Source organism: Solanum lycopersicum, chromosome 11, assembly GCF_036512215.1.
Source record: "Solanum lycopersicum chromosome 11, SLM_r2.1".
NCBI classification, from domain to species: Eukaryota; Viridiplantae; Streptophyta; class Magnoliopsida; order Solanales; family Solanaceae; genus Solanum; species Solanum lycopersicum.
In genome coordinates this window covers 13,845,509-13,863,493 of record NC_090810.1, presented here as the reverse complement: position 1 = coordinate 13,863,493, position 17,985 = coordinate 13,845,509, and the positions used below count along the sequence as shown (strand labels likewise).

The 17,985-nt window shown below is 34.5% G+C and overlaps 1 protein-coding gene across 1 annotated transcript; it reads left to right on the top strand.

The window, feature by feature from the left end:
* Positions 1 to 16,724: 16,724 nt before the first annotated feature.
* On the top strand, positions 16,725 to 17,734 carry LOC138339253 (uncharacterized). Its single transcript, XM_069290835.1, has 2 exons — positions 16,725 to 16,963; positions 17,050 to 17,734. The coding sequence occupies exons 1-2, from the start codon at positions 16,725 to 16,727 to the stop codon at positions 17,732 to 17,734; spliced, it is 924 nt and encodes a 307-aa protein (XP_069146936.1).
* Positions 17,735 to 17,985: the final 251 nt, after the last annotated feature.

The following is a 17,985-nucleotide window of genomic DNA, read 5'->3' as shown; positions in this document are numbered from 1 at the left end:
TAGTTTTCCCGTCACGCCGGCCGTTTTGGTGACCACCATTACCTCGGCCACCATGTCCTCCAGAATAACGGCCTCTACCATGACCACCTCTACGTCTAGCTATTGGGGGTCTATAACTCTGTTTTGGACAATTCCTCCTAATATGTCCAATCTCCCCACATCCATAACACTCCTTGGAGTCAAGCATAGGTCTCTCAGAGAAGTGTTGACCGGTCTGACGTGGACCCCCAACTACAGCCTGTAGTGAAGACTGAATTGGTCGGACTGAGTAACCTCCTGAACCCTGTCCTCTAGAGTAAGAACCATTGAACTCACCTCCCTTTCGAAACCTTTCTGATGTTGATGCCATGGTGAAGTCATATGGCTTCACTCCTTCCACCTCTATCACGAAGTCTACCACTTCTTGAAAGGATTTTGCCGTAGCCGCTACCTGTAAGGCTGAAATCCGCAATTCTGACCTCAACCCCTTCACAAAACGACGAATCCGCTCTTGTGGACTGAAACAAAGTTGGGTGGCATACCTGGATAATGCACGAAACTTAGCCTCATATGCCGTAACTGATATCCTACCTTGCTCTAGGCTCAAGAACTCATCTCTTTTCCTATCCCTCAGTGTCCGGGGGATGTACTTCTCCATAAAAAAGCTAGAGAATGATGCCCAAGTCATAGGTGGTGCCTCTGTTGGTTGACACTCAGCATGTGACCGCCACCACATTTTGGCGTTCCCTTGAAACTGATAAGTCACAAACTCAACACCAAACCGTTCTACTATACCCATCTTGTGTAGTAGCTCATGACAGTCAATCAGAAAATCGTAGGCATCCTCAGATTCAGCACCCTTGAAGACTGGAGGTTTCAATTTCAAGAACTTACTGAAAAGTTCATGCCGATCATTTGTCATTATAGGCCGTGTAGTCAAACGAGGAAACGTACCTATTTCCAATGAGGCATCCATGTGGGGAGCCACAGTAGCTGCATGTTGTACCTCCGGAACCTGAGGTACTGGTACAGAAAACACTGGAGGTGTCTGGCCCTGATCAGATAACCCGCTAAGATAAAAAAGAACCTAATTGATCATCTCTGGGGTAGGTTGGGGTGGCATTTCCTCATTCTGCACTTGTTCATTTTCCCCTTCCTCACCCTCTCTTACCATTTCCTCAGTCGGTGGAGGAGTCACCGCCCTAGTACCAGATGGGCTAGGTGCTTGTCCTCTTCCCCTAGAGAACGTCCTCCCACGACCTCTTCCACGGCCTCTTGCCACTACTCCTCTTCGAGCTACAGCCCCAGTGGCTGGCTCAGACGCTTCTTGTCTTGCCGGTGTTGGTGTTGGCGCAGTCGTTGCTCTAGTTCTAACCATCTGCGAAATAGAGTGAAGATGGTCAAATACCAATTTGTATCACCTAGATACCAATTGGATCCAAGTAATAGCACGAAAGAAAGAAAGAATGGAATTTTCCTAAAGTCTTATAGCCTCTCAAATAAAAGTAAAGGCGTCCCCCTACCGTTCCTCAAGACTCTACTAGACTCGTTCTTGTGTGATGAGACCAACGAACCTAATGCTCTGATACCAAGTTTGTCACGACCCAAAACGGGTCGCGACTGGCACCCACACTTACCCTCCTATGTGAGCGAACCAACCAATACAAATCCCAACATTTCAATATAATAAACGGAATATAATGCAAAAGACTTAAACTCATTAATGAAAATCAATTAAATAACTTCTAAAAAACTCAACAACTATTATTATCCCCAAAATCTGGAAGTCATCATCACAAGAACATCTATCTCAAATTACTAAATCTAAGAGTATCTAAGAAGCTAAAATAAATGAAAGCTAGTCCATGCCGGAACTTCAAGGCATCAAGACACGAATAAGAAGACCCAGTCCAAGCTAGAAACATTAGCTCACCCTGAAATCCGGTGTAATGAAGACTGACTAGAGTTGCGGTTTAGTTGAAGACGATGGTACGTTTTCTGTACTCCACAAATAACAAAGAAAGAAACATACAAGTAGGGGTCAGTACAAACACAAGTACTGAGTAGATATCATCGGCCAACTCAAAATAGAAAACAGTATATATCAGATAATATCATAATATCAACTACAATACTAAACATGCGGCATTTACAATTACCATAACCCTTTGTCACAACACCAAGCACATCAATGAGGACTCACGCCTCCATATCATACTCATTTGGGAAATAGGTCCATTAAGTTGAGTATATTAACATATTTCAAGATTCATTATCTTTATTTCTCTTGTGTCGGTACGTGAAACTCCGATCCTCATATACTATCCTGGTGTCGGTACGTGACACTCTGATCCCCTAATTCTACGTGTCGGTTCGTGACACCCGTTCCCCTAATTCTACGTGTCTGTTCGTGACACCCGATCCCTTAATTCTACGTGTCAGTTTGTGACACCCGTTCCCCTAATTCTACGTGTCGGTTCGTGACACCCGATCCCCTAATTCTACGTGTCGGTTCGTGACACCCGCTCCACTAATCTCATTTTATTAATTCATCAAGCCTTCTTTTATGCTAAGGCACCATCAATCTCATTGCTTTAGTTCATCAAGCCTTCTTTTATACCAAGGCATCATCATTAACAAAGAGGTGTTCAAGATTTAGGATTCAATATCCTCATCATGCTTATTTTATCACAATTATATAATCACATTCATGCAAGCATTCAATTAAGCATATAGAAGGGTTTACAATACTACCCAATACATATCATTCGTTATTAAGAGTTTACTACGAATATTATAAAAACCATAACCTACCTCCACCGAAGATTCGTGATCAAGCAAGCAATTTCCCAAAGCTTTGTTCTTCTTCTCGTTTCTCCTCTTTCTCGTTCGATCCTCTCTCTCTCTTTGTTCTTTCTATTTTTCTTATTCAAACCCCTCTTTCTTTTACCCTGATTAGCATATAATTAAGTATAAAAGATGGGGAATTAACCCACTAATTAAGTCAAGGTTACCTCTTTTAACCCCCATGTAATTGAGTTATTAATATTAAACCACTAACTTTATAATTATAGCAGGAATAGTCCAAAACGTCCCTTAAAACAATTAAAGAAATCCGACCCAGCCTGGGATTACGCAGTCTGTGACGGTCTGTCGTGCCTGCGACGGTCCGTCTTGCTTCCGTCACAGAGTTCAGAGACTCAATTTCACCAAAGGTTCTGTGACGGTCCGTCGTGCCTACGACGGTCCGTCCTGCCATGTCGTCACGAAGTTCAGAGAGTCGATTTCAGTACTCAAATTTCAAAATTCTAAGTGTTTTGGAACCAGACCCCCTCGACGGTTTGTCGTGCCCATGACGGTTCGTCGTGAGATCCGTCGACCAAGACAGTTTTTTTTCAGAAATGAAATCTGCTGCTCAAAACGACTTAACAGGTCGTTACAGAAAATGACCAAAAACCCGCTTTCAAAATCTGGAAATTTTCTAGATTTCCCTATTTATTTCTAAAAATGATTATTCTTTGTAGGGAAAATGCATAAGTACCCCCTCAACCTATGCCCAAAATCTCAGAGACACACTCATACTATATTAAGGTCCTATTACCCCCCTAAACTTATATTATGAATAATTTCCTTCCCTTTTTCGGCTTACACTAGCTTGAAAAAAAATATCAACACACACTGGGTCCACATGATAGTGGCACGTAGGCTGAAAAGGAGTAGAAAATTATTTATAAAATAAGTTCAGGGTGGTAATGGACCTTAGTATAGTATAAGTGTGTCTCTGATGTTTTGGGCATAGGTTGAGGGGGTACTTGTGCATTTTCCCTTCTTTGTTTCTTAACTTTTTCTTCGTTATTTCAAATTATGAGATGTTATAGTAATATTTCTTACATTGAGTTATTAAAGACAAATAACCTAATGACTACTAGGAGAAGCTTTTTAAAAAGAACAAATCAACAACTATTAAAGAGTCAAAAAGAAAACGGTATATAGTATAATATACGATAACAAAAACATGACAAGAGAAGGTGTTAATTGGATGTTTTTGTTTGTTGGGATGTAAACGGTAGCTTCTCATTAGATTGCAATGAAATGATCATATTTCTTTGCAAAACTTCATCCCAATTCAATATTTTCAACTTATCAATGAACTCATAAGACAAAACTTCGCGAGATTTATATTTCTCTTTAACTATATTTATTACAACTATTGCATGAGTATCTTTTAACTTTGGTAATTTCATAAATTTAGCTTCTTCTTCTTTTTTATAGATTTTATATGACAATGAATGTTTGCCTTTTATAGACTTATGTTTTTACCTATGTATCACGACATGATGTTTGAATTGACTTAAAGATTTGTCAAATCCAAACCTATTTCTAAGTCTTTTTTTTGCGTGATTTATTTTTAAGTCAGATTTTAATTTCTTAAATTATTTGACAAATATAAAAAATAACTGAAAATAAGTCAAAAAATGATTTAAAGTAAGTTACGAACTATTTGGAAACGTTAAAATGACTTGAAATAAGTATTAAAAAATTGAGGTTATTAGTTTGGTTTGATTTATTAATTTAAATTTGACAAAATAATTTGGTTTGATATTTTAAAAAAATTGAAGCAACCTGAAAAAATTCGAGGTTGAAATATCTCAATTCTATTAATTTGGTTTATAAATTTAAAATTTTGACATAAATAGTTTAATTTGATATTTACAAAATCTTAGCCGACCCAATCCTTTACACCGCACTTGCAACAATCGATATTCTTATATTTAAAAGAGTGTTCAATTTGTTACATTAACCTTTTACAATATAACACTTGCTAAAAATAGGCAATTGCTTATAAATATGAGTCTATGATGATTGCTACAACCAACTAGTATTTGAATCATTTTCTCAACACTTACTATTTGATACATTTTTTCAACACTTAGTATTTTGATATTTTTTTTCAATAACTCAATTTTCCCCAATATCGTTTGTTTCTTGAATTTAAATCGGAACGATAGTAAAATTTTGATGTTTATCAAGTCACAAACTACAATTGCAAAATGTAATCTATTCCAATTTAAGATAAAATAATTAAAATAAATTTATAAATTTATTGATGGAGCAAACCATGTTTTTGTAATAATATATAAAAGCATTATGATAATATAAAAATAACAAATTTGAGGAGAGATTAAAAATATGGAAAAAAAAAGATAGTGTGATAATTAAGATGTATTAATTTTTCGATTTAATTAGAAATAAAAATGGACGTAGGCACATTAAATATATTGCAGTTATTTTTCTGAATATTTTAATTGAAATTGTACTTATGGATGTTATAAATTAAATAAAAAAGAGGAGAAAGACCATATAATTCTTTGAAATAAAATATGGAAGAAAAAGATAGTAAAAGAAAAATACTTTGTAATATTGCTTACATTGAATTATTAAAGATAAATAACTGAATGAAAGACAACAAAAAGTAACCCAATCTATCTATATATATAATTGAGGATCATAGAGGAGGTGATGTGGCACCTCTCTATGAGCTCCATTCATTTTTTCTTATATTTTTTCTTTTATTTGACTTTTTTTCTTATTTTTTTCAATTTTTTTTTATATAACTTATACCTCTTTAATTATATAAATTCTATTCTTAAATTAGTATTAATAATATTCATAACCCTCAAACCTTTCATATTCATAACCTCTTAAACCTTTTATATTCATAACTTCTAATTATTTTATGTGAAAGGTTATATTAACACTATAAAATCATACTAAAATTGTTTGTTATTTTGTAGTCATCTTTGGTAGAGAATTAATGCAAGAAATATTGCAATCGTTGTAAGCTTTGAGGTGCATTATTTTTTTAAATATTATTTCATATATTACTTTTAATTAGCAAGTAAGACTAATATGTCATCATATTTTTATTTCTTCTAGATAAATTATTTTGTTTTGTTATCTTTGAGATTTATTTTATGACTAATAATGTATTTGTTATTATTTTTCTTTACTCTTGTATATAGGATGAAATGATAACATCAAGCGATGAAAATAAGTGAATTTTGAGTTTAAAATATTGATTATTTGTCCAAAATGATTATGTAGGAGAATTTATGATTGAATGTAATTTTCTTTATTCTTTATGAGATATAATATTTTATTTTTTTAACTTTGAGATTCATTTTAGGACTAATAATTTATTTGTAGTTATTTTTCTTGACTCTTGTATATAGGATAAAATGATAAAATTCAAAGATGGAGATTAATGGATTTTGAGCTATATAGTGATTATTCATTATTTTTTTAGGTCCTTAAGAAGTAATGTTTCTATTATATTATTTCCTTTTGAATTACTTATATTTTATCAAAAATGATTATATGTGTTTAAATGTAATGTTCTCCTTATTCTTTATCTTTTTCTTCTTTTGGTAGATAATGTTTTAACTTATTTAATCAGTTTTGTCGATTATAAAAGATATATCTATAGTGAAATGGTTAGACATTCTTGCATAATTTGATTTTACAAGGAAAAATAGTTTGATATGTCTAATATAATTACAACTCTTTCTTTGTTGAATCATACATTTAATATTATTTGTTTATGTTCGTGAAGATAGAAATCTTGAATTTTTTTAATAAAAAAACATTTAATTTATCCTCCTTAGACCTCTATATGATTCTTAGATAATTTAACTATATATAATGATAACATTCTTCAAAAATAATTATTTGTTTAGATAAATTCATCTCACTTTTTTATTGATAATATTAGTTTATTGTGTTTGTGACTTATAATATTTTAAAGCATAGAAGTAGAAATCGATATGCTACTTAAAAAAATATGTGCATATACTTTTATAATCCGGTGAAACAATTTTATTAACAAAAATGGTAGAACATAAGAATGTAAAGTTAATTTATTATTTTTAAAATACACATGGTTTTATAAAAAATAAATTATTTATTAATATGTAAAATTACAATTCTTAAATTTTTCATTTTTGTTGTTTTTCTTAGAATATTTCAAGTTGTTTATTAATAAGTGTTTATGTTTTCATATTTGTTATTTTTCGGGAGTTCTAAAGTTATTTCAAAATTACGATTAATTTATAATTTTAAAAATTTAATTAATTTCCTACCTTTCTATTTACTTATAATAAAATATTTGTCACAATAACTCTATTTTGTTTGTTTTCATTTTCTATAGTTAATGTTCTTTATTAGTGTAATAATGTACAAATATTAGTCTTATTATGTTACAAAAGTTCAAAGTCATATTATTAATCCTTTTAGTAACTGTGACTTTTTATTCTTAGGAATTTATTATGTTAAATGTAATATTTATTTTAAATGTGAAATATATTTTTTAATATTTTGTGTTTAAGCCAAACAAAATTAAAAAGAAAATAAGAATTGTGTATGTGTCATTTTCTTGAATCTTTTTTTCGTAGTTAATTCTCTTTTATGTTATTTTTAAATTTTATATTTTTTCCCAATATAAGTTGTCCGAAAAATAATTGAATATCTAAACCTAAGTATAATGATGATGATGGTGATAATAATAATAATAATAATAATAATAATAATAATAACTAATAATAATAATAATAATAAGTATGAAATTTAACTAATTTAGATTTTTAAACTTTTCTTTATTTAAAATTAAATTATTAAAAATTTATTAATACAAATATTAAATTAATCTAATATTGTACAGTAAAAATAATTAAAACATGTGATGATTGGGTCATGAAGAGGACAAGTAATAGTAATTGTGGATAATGATTTATAATAGTGTTGGCTAACTATATAGTCATGAATACTAACCATTAATAGCAATCCGAGTTATACATTGCCGAAAAATTATACTAAGAATATAATTTATAAATTTACAAATAAGCATAAAAGAACGATTAGATTTAAAGTTTACATAAATATGTATAAATTATACTAAGAAAATCTCAAATAAAAAAGGAAAAAATGATCACAAGTTTACATTTAAGTAGTTCTAATATTACCCAATTCTTATTAGTTATTACCTTCCCTTTTTCTCTATAAAATTTATTTTTAATATTTAACTTTTCGAAGTTCACATATATTGATTTCTTAATAAATTTCATATTTAATCTAAATATTTTTCATAGTTTCTCTTCTATAAAATTATGTGATTAACAAAAAATTCTTTTTATTAAAGTAATTATTGATATTAATATGTAATTTTATTTTAATCTTTTTTACAACCGCGCGAAGCGCGGCTAAGTACACTAGGAAAGTATAATATAGGATAACAAAACAAGATAAGGTGTTAATTTGATGGGTTTTTTGTTGGGGTGCAGACAATAACTTCTCATCAGATTGGGGTAAAATGATCGTATTGTCTTTCAAAAATTCATCTCAGTTCAAGTTCTTTAGCTTATCGATGAATTCAATAAAAGGTAGAAGAAAAGTTTTGGTCGGGAAGATTTGTCATTCTCTTGTATTATATTTATAACAACTATTTCTCTATCAATCAATCCAATTCAATAAAAGAGAGAAGAAAAATTTTGGTCGGGAATATTTATGGTTCTCTTGTACTATATTTATAACAACTATTTCATGGGTATCTTTAACTTTGGTCAATTGATATAAATCTTTTTAGCTATTTTTGTGTTTGCCTTAAAAAAAAATCTATTTTCTTTCCTTAATTAATGTTTGTCTTTTATATTTCTGATTTTCTTTCTATTATTTATGTTTTCCTTTTATAGACATATGTATTGACCTATGTATCACAACATTTACTATATGACACAACTACCATAAAAATAAGTAATTGCTTATGAAAATTAAGAGGGTGTTTGAATTTGCTTAAAAGCCGGTCAAACTTACTTTAAGCATAGCTTTTGACTTCTGGAAGTATTTGACAAATATAAAAAAATAATTTAAAATAACTCAAAAAAAGAATTAAGAAGTCGGAAAGTGTTTGACAAGGTAAATATGATTGAAAAAAAATTTAAAACAACTTTAAATAATTCAAAACCCATTTGATAATATTTTAAAGAAAAAAAAATTAAGTGCTTTCTATATCGACAAAAGTTATAAAAGTAAATTTTCCAATAAACACTTTCAGGACCTTGATAAATAAGAAGTTTTGGTCTTATATTTTTGAGAAAATGCATAAGTACTCTCCAAACCTATGCCCGAAATCTCAGACACTCACTTATACTTTATTAAGGTCCTATTACCCCCTAAACTTATTTTAAAAATAATTTTGTACCCCTTTTCGGCCTATATGACACTATGTTATGGGCCCTGCGCGTGTTCAAATTTTATTTCAATCTAGTGTCATGTAACCCAAAAAAGGCTAGAAAATTATTTATAAAATAAGTTCAGAGGGGTAATAGGACCTTAATATAGTCTAGGTTTATCTCTGGGATTCCACGCATAGGTTGAGGGTAAAACTTTAGTTTTTTCCAAATTTTCATCTGCTTATTAAATTGAGTAATTAAAAACCCCAAAACCACTCATTATTGTACAAGAAGTTTCTAGGTAAGAACAAGGAGGACTTAGGATGAACCTTTGTAATGGTAAATAGCATGTTCCCCAATTCGATCCATTATTTCTACGCCTTACAAACGTTAATTGTGGCCCTAGGGAGGGTTTAGGTTCATCCAAAGGTGGGAAAACTCATGTTTATGACGATTTTTGTGTGTATGACCTTGGCTTTTTATAAACACAATTGTTCTCGATTTAAATACCATAGTTTTCTTATGTACTCATGGAACTTATTGTAGTTTGAGAAAAATAAATGATGGGAAAGTATTGGAATTGATGGAAAAATCATGAGGTTGACCTGAGTTTGAGATTATGTTTTAATCCAAGAATGTTATGCCAATTGGAATTTATTTTGTGCTTGTGTTCTTATTTAGACTTAGGACAAACTAAAGCTTTACTAAATGTGTTAATAGTCTGCGATCAAACTTTTGTAATAGTTGTTTGGTGCCCAAGCAAGCTTGACTTAACCAAGTAGTCATCGTTGACACCCAATTTTAACCCTCGAAGATAAATTAATTAACAATTTCTTAATTCTAAACGACTTGAAATAATTAATTTTACATTGTTCAAAATTATTGTTGTTATCATTATTGTTATTATTGTTATTATTATTATCATAATTATTTATTATTATCATTAAATACATGTTTTTCCATGATTTCTGAATAATATATATTTTATAAAATGTCTTATATATTTAGTATGTTTTTATAAATATTTTTGAAAAAAAAACCATCTTGAAAGGTCTCAGTTTGAGTCGAATACTCTTTAATTTAGTTAAATTCAATTATAGTAGCAATCATTTTCTACTTTTAATTAATCACTCTTTCAATCTAGTTTACTATTTTATTTCGTCGAATTAATTTTCTCGTTAATTAATTCAATTATATATTCATTTCGTTCAAGTTCTAATTTGAAAGGATTATTATCTATTTGTGGCTTGACACCAATGTGTTAAACCCAATTAAAGCCACTTTTGGGTTTTCTATTTTTGCAACCGGCCGGCCCACTTAAAAATTTAACCCAATTTTCTCAAGCCCCATTCCTCTTTTCCCAATTCCAACCCAACAACAAAAGCTAAAGTCAACCCAACTCATTCTTAACCCGACCCCATTTGATTTTTAAAGAAAGAAACCCAACTTCAGCTTCACCAAAAAAAAAAACCCAGAATTAGGGCGTGAACGACCCCCTCTCATCCCTTTTCTTATTCGCACTGCAAGCCAACAATTCCACACGGTTTTAACAGGACAAAGCTCAGTCGCGCGTAATGTGTCTTTCTCTTCTCCTTTTTCATCTCTTGGCCGAACCTCTGCACACTCGTACATTCCAGCAGCCTACCTGTTTTCTTTCATTGTCCAGGTGTTGCAATCTCAGGCTGCATATGTCCTTGCCTCGAGATTGGACAACTTTCGTTAATGAGACATTGGAAATGGTTGAGTAATTGAAGAGCTTTTTTACAAGCACATGTGATTCACCTGCCTTTGGAGAAAATATGAATAAAAAAATTAGAAACGGGCTTTGTTCTTATTCTATTTTTTCAGCCCTTTTCCCCCAAAGTCGCATCCCTAATCTTCTACTATATATTTCTCTTTTGATCACCATTAGAAGGGGGATTTTGGGGGGGAGGCGGAAAATTTTTCTTTTTTTTTTTAAAATAGCATAGAAAGAGTTGAGGAGATTTTTTTAAAAAGAAAGTCACAAAGAGAGTTATAGAAAGTTGGAAGAAAATAATCGATAAGAGTTAAAGGAGATACTGGAAAATATATATGGATTACATATAGAGCTTAAATAAAAATTTGTTTGATAACATTCTGAAAGAAGGAGATTAGATCATTTAAGATCTGTGTTTTCTCCTTTGCGTCTTTTTCGTAAGCCTCCTGGAAATTTAAAGAGGAGGGGTTTTTCGCAAGAGTTCTGCCCAGTTTTATAGCTTGTCGTCTGCGCTCAAGACCTGTTTGTGGTGAAATTTAGTCGTCGCTAGCTCGATTCTCGACTGAGCTTGCCGCTCCAAAAAATCTTAACTCCCATCATTCGTCTTGTATTCTTGATAAAGCCATAAGTGCTCAACCTTTGGAGGCATTCGACTATAGAATTGACGTATAAGTTTCGGAGTTTGAGGATTCCAAGTAAGTCAAGAAATTAGAAGATTTGAATAAGTTGGGCCAAAGGAGGCCCAATTTATTTAAATTTTCTTTCATGTGGTATTTTGTTATCTTTGGGCCTAAGCCCTTGTCGTCTTTTATTTTTATTTTATTTATTTATTATTACATGTTTAGTCTAGGACAGGTATAAATATAAATGGGCCTAAAGTCCAAAACTGGTGGGTCCAAATTTTGGTCAGGCAGACAGAAAAGCCGGATTTGAATCCAAATCTCTCTTTCCCTCGCTCTCTCTCCTTACATGCTTTAGTTCTTTGTCGATTGATTATCATTAGTATTAAAGTTAAAGAATATGAATCCCCACAGAACACCTCAAATGTTTTATCGACTTAGAATTAACTATTTTTTGCAAATAATTTGCTTAGATAAATAAGTTGGTATTTTAAACTCTCTACTATTCTAACCATTTTCAAATTAAGTCAGTTCAATTTTTAGCCAAACAAAGTTAGTTGTTGGATAACCGTATTAAGCGGGTCTTTTAGGTGCCTCAAACACCTTCCTAAAATACAATATGAATCACGAACCCCATTAAAGTTTTCAAACAATTTTCTCTGTTAAGTTATTTGAAAACAATAGTTTTTCTTGATTTTTTAAAAAGTTAAGTGGCGATTCTCAGTTTCAAAGAGCATTTAAAATAAATATTTTTCCGAAAATATATCATACAGAAACGGAGACTCTGCCGGGGATGTACGAGGATTCTAACATTAAAACTAACATTATTTGGCTATAATTTCTTAATTGTTAAGTTTATTATTATAATTTTGTATTTTTCATTGCATATTTCCGGCAATTGGAAACAGTTTGCTTTACCAAAACGAAAGTTACGTGACTTTCCATGACTTTCTTTAGAAAAACACAAAATTCGTTTGGAAGTATCAAGCAAATAGTTGGAAAGCGGTCATTTGAAGATGTTTGGTAGCTTCACCCCGATATTTGTCCGACACGGGTAACCTCAACTTGAAAACTATTTTAGTAAAGCCTAATCTAGAGAGAAACCAAAACCAAAATTAAGTATTATCTTAAGATTGCTTAATACCCAAGATGTATTAAGTCCATTTAGTAGAAAACTGCCAAAGTCGTGTCTATGGTCTTCGACCTCACGACACATCATTTTATGTGACATTTGAATGATGTACGTGTGAAAACCAATTTGGGGTGGGTAAACCTAACTAGTTTCTGGTTTGCAGATATGGACCATTTACAAAAATCGACATGGTCGTATCAGCACCACCTCAACTCACGATGTGGTATAATAATCTGGATGGGGATCATAGAAGAACCCTCAACAATTATGTGGATGCATAAACAGAATTAATCAACATGAACGGTTGGCCAAATTTGGTTGAGGTACTTACGGGATATTGGGATAGTCAAAGAATGGTGTTTCGATTCGAAACCGCCAAAATTACCCCGACTTTGGAAGAGATCAGAGACTGTATAGACACACTAGGCATTGTGATAGAAAGAAAAGCGATAAAACAAGAAGACATTTTTATCCCTAATAAGCCTTCTGTAGAAAATATTGCTGAGTGGTTCGTGTTGAGAAAGGACTTTGCCTACTGGTGCCAAGTTTGCCACATAGCATTCAAAGATCTTTAAATTCCATTTGGACATGCGAGCTTCTACTCCACTTACAACCAAGAGTTCAAGGTCTCTTACATAGAATGGAATGAGATTCGTCCTCTAGCATTTCCTGTAGCGTTTTTGGGAACAATGGTCTTCCCTCATGGCCCAAGTCTGAGCATCAATACCCGAGTCATAACACTCACACATACTTTGTTCAAAGGGTATGAGAACCAAGAGACAACAAAGTACTACCCTATAGCTGCAGTCATCTTGTCTGATATGTATCGAGCCCTGGGAAAATGCAAGGAGGGGCATCGGTAATTCAAAGGGTGAAACTTGCTCCTTCAGTGGTGGATCCTCAACCATTTAGTGAAGGGTGCTGGGACTCGGGAGCTCCATACTCTTGACAACAAGAACACCCTTAAATAGTTGAATGACATGTTGTATTGGGCGAATATGGACAATCGGAGAACAAGGCGGAGATGGGCTCAGATTCTTTCCGAATTGAGAGAAGAAGATCTCCAATAAATGCTTGATCGTTTCATCTCCAAAGAAGTCGTCGTGGAGAGCCGCAGACAGATTGTGCTTCCTCTACCAGGTATTCAGGGAATTCTCCCTTATGCACCCTTTCGAGTCTTGCGACAGTTTGGGAGGAGACAAACTGTACCCAAAGAGGCATACTGTGACGCTTATGTATACGATATCAAAGATGATAGAGTGCACGACGCGTTTGAAATGTTCAAAGAATGGAAAAGTGATAAGTGTATGGATAAAGACACCACCGTCGCTGGCCGATTCAATGCTGGATATGACAAGTTTTACAAAGAATGGTTGAAGAAGGACATACAAAACGTCTCCTCCAAAGCCCCGCGCAGCTTTCGCAGCGTAACAGATAGAGAAGCCAAAGCAGTGGACGAGCTACAAGAGGTAAAGAAAGAGGCCCAATAAGTGTATGCTAAGTTTTTCGAGAACCCAGATACTTTAGAGAAGGCGACTCAAGAGGTAGAAAGACTAAGGCGTGTTTATGATGATTTCGATACTTGGGTCAAGGAGAAAAACGAGAGGATGCGATACAAAATTTTGGAAGACAGGACGCCTGGGTGAATGATTCTTTTTGATGGTAAGATATATGTTTCAGCAGTACAAGACTCAGGGGGACGGCGACGGGCAAGACAATCTGGAGCGACATAGTAGATTTCGCCCCTGCGCGGGTTTTTCTATATGTATTTCTCATATTAGCCCCTGCGTGGGCCTTCCTTTATTGCACTTTTAAGTGTCCCCTGCATGGGTTTTTCTTTAATGTTTTATCTTCTATTTTCCCCTCTTTGAACATTATTATTCACTTGTGAATCATTCAAATGCGCTAGGCCTACCCTTGGCACACCCTTGGCACAAAAGGGTCCCTCTATATGTGTTAGGACGCGATATATGTGTTATTAATTGTTTATGTATTCTGTTGCTATGAATTAGGATATCGAAAATCCACTCCTTTCAAGAAATTTTTAAATATAAAGAAGTCACTATTACAAATGTCCGACCAAAGCTTTCTGAGTCTTAGTTTCTCACTCAAAAGACAAACATCATCTCCAAATTGTAAACACTATTCTACCGTCTCAGGAAAGGCAAAAATAACTGCTATGGACAAGGGTAAGAACATCCAGATGGAACTCACTAGAGATGAACTACAAAGAAATATCGAATAGATCACTCGAGAAATTCAAGAAGCCAAGGAGGAAGAGTCGACATGGCCACCGCAATCTACAAAGCTGCAACCGTGAAGCTAGAGGACGATTTGGCATCACAGATGAAGAAAAAGAAAGATGTTGATATGGAGACAGAGTACTTGCGAGAGATGTTGAACATGCTTCAGTTGAAAGTGCAAGAAAGAGAAGCGAAAGAGGCGAGGATAGAATCGGAGAACGCCGCTCTGTTAGCTAAAAGCATGTCACTTGATGAAGAGATGACAGTGGAAATGGAAGAATTCTTTTCCATGAGAGAAAGGATGGCCGCACTGAGGATGAAGAACAAAGCCTTCCATAGCAACATAATTGATAAACTTTAGAAAATGCACGAAAAACACCCCATCTACGAGCAAGAAGCTAATAGTGGTCCCAATAACGCTCACCCTACAGCGACTAGGGAAGATGACGATGACGAAATTATCTACAAACCTCCATTCCTAGGCTGTCTAAAAGGAAGAGACTAATTCTGCAACAAGAAGGAAAATGACTAACGTGTCTTCACCATTTTATCTCTAAAAAAAACTCTATTGTTGCCTATCAATTTCCTTGTAATCCTAATGAACGACTGAATGAAATTTTTTTATCTTGTACTTGAACTACATTGGTCCTGAATTCTCCTTGTGAGATACGTAGGCAGCTTTCCCATGACCGGCCCCTATCATTAAAAAATTTTATTCTCCCCCTTCATGTTACGAGAAGATACGAAGACCAGATCAATGGACATCAAAGAACAGCGGCAGGAAGGCCTTAGCTCAACGTGATTTAGCCTTTCTGAGACAGTGTCAAAACTAAAACAAGCAAACTCCTACTTATTAAAAAAAATGTGTTTCCGTCCTTACTCGTGAGTTGAAGATATCTTCAAACAAAGCAACTTGTGTGTTTATCTGCTCTCTGTGTGATATTATATATTTTGTACTCTGAATCTACACTGACAAATCTGCCTTTGAGTTGTTGTCCTATTGGAGGTACTTTGAAACTAATTTGTGTTGATTAAAAGCTGGCAGATCATCCCTATATCACCAGATCATAAAGTCCCACAGAGTCCTTCACTGGACAAAGCTTAGACAAAGGAAAGACAGTTATGGGGGATAATAACGAAGAAGTGAGTCTTACTGATGTTATGGTGGCTCAACCCACCGTAGCAGACCAGAATGAGTTTATTCAGCAGCTGATGCAGTAGATTGCAAAGATGAGGGTGGAAAAGGAAAGGAGATAGGATCTGCCTCCACCAAGTTTTCCCGCTAACGCTACTGATGGTAGACCTCCAATATACTTCCATTCCTCACATATGGATCCAACCCAGAACCAGACATCAACACCTGCTCAGAATCCGTCAGTTATAAATCTGACTACCCAAAATACTCAATATGCTTCAGCATCTTACCAAACTCTACCTTCTCCTGAAAAAACCATCCCCAAATGCCACCCCATACTCAAAATACCCACCATCAAACTGCTCTGCCACCACAAAATCAAAACCAAAATATTTTCAATCCCCAAACACCCTACCACCACTTAAATCAGAATACCAATCTGCAGACTTACCCACAGAAATTATCAACCCGCTCAAAATGCCCAGAGTCCCTATATAACTTCACCCTTACCAAAAAGAACCAACTTCCAAATTCCCGTCCCTGCCGAGCGTGATGTGCACGGTTCTGAGGTGGACCATTATGAGGAACAGGAAAAGTAGTGAAGGGCAAAGGAAGAGGTAAGGGTTGACATAAAAGAAGAGATTAAGAAATCCATGAAAGAGCTCCAATATGTCCCTGATATCGTCGGGCTTAGTTATGGAGACTTATGTATTTATCCGAATTCGGACATTCCAGAAGGGTTCAAGATTCCAAAGATTGACACCTTCGGAGGAGTGGGCAACTCTATGACTCATCTAAGAGCCTACTGTGACCAGCTCGTGGCAGTTGGAAGAGATGAAGCTTTATTTATGCGGCTCTTCAGCCAAAGCCTGTGCGGAGAAGCTCTTGAATGGTTCACATCACATGAAACCCGATAATGGCCCAGCTGGAATGCATTGGCCAAAGATTTTATTGAACGATTTGCTTACAAAATAGAAGTTGTTCTGCTCGATACTCTTTCGAAAAGATAAAGCAAAAATCAACCGAGAGCTACAGAGAGTTTGCCTATAGGTGGAGAAACGAAGCGACGAGGGTGAGGCCGCCCATCTGTGAAAAAGAAAATGTAAAAGTGTTTGTGCAGGTGCAACAACCCATGTATTACGATCGAATCATGTTGCTCATAGGAGAAAATTTTGCCAATGTAGTAAAAGTTGGTAAAATTATCGAAGATGGGTTGAAAACAGGAAATATAGCTCGTGTTGCTGCATCACCCCCTCCTTTTTATCAAGTCCAAACTCCACTATTCCAAAATTCCCTTCCAAATTACCAAGCTCCATCGCCAAACTATCAAACAAATCCATATCCTAGAACCCGAGCTCCCCGTCCAAATACAAGAAGTTATCAATCGGTGCCTCCTCCCCAACAAGGCAATTCTGACCCTTCTCGGCCCAGATTCGAGAAGAAGCCTTCAAGGAACTTCACTGCGCTCGCTGAAAGCCGAAAAAAATTGTACGATCGACTGGCCGCGGTCGGATTTATCCATCAAGTGGGGCACAAACCGGTGGATACCAGTTCTAAGTTCTATAGGCCTGACCAACGGTGTGCTTATCATTCCAATAGTGTTGGACATGATACTGAAGACTGCATCAACCTCAAGCATAAGACTCAAGATCTGATCGACTAAGAAATGGTCTCTCTTCAAACAATCGCGCCTAATCTCAACACCAACCCTTTGCCGAATCATGGGGGCGCCAATATCAACATGATAGAGACAGAAGATGATTGGTGTGGGACTTAGGTGATAACTCCAGTTGTGCATTACAATCTAGAAAAGGTCGTGGCCTCATTAAGTGTCAAAGAGAAAAAAAAGTTTGTGATCCTGACATCCGCAAAGGTTGTTGCCTTGGTGCCACCAGAGACTCTTGTCAGGCAAAA

Excerpts from the sequence above, each read along its gene's own strand:
- LOC138339253 (XM_069290835.1), top strand. The coding sequence starts at position 16,725 with ATGAAAGAGCTCCAATATGTCCCTGATATCGTCGGGCTTAGTTATGGA. Across the intron at positions 16,964-17,049 it reads TGCGGAGAAGCTCTTGAATG|TTGTTCTGCTCGATACTCTT; the intron begins GTTCACATCACA and ends ACAAAATAGAAG.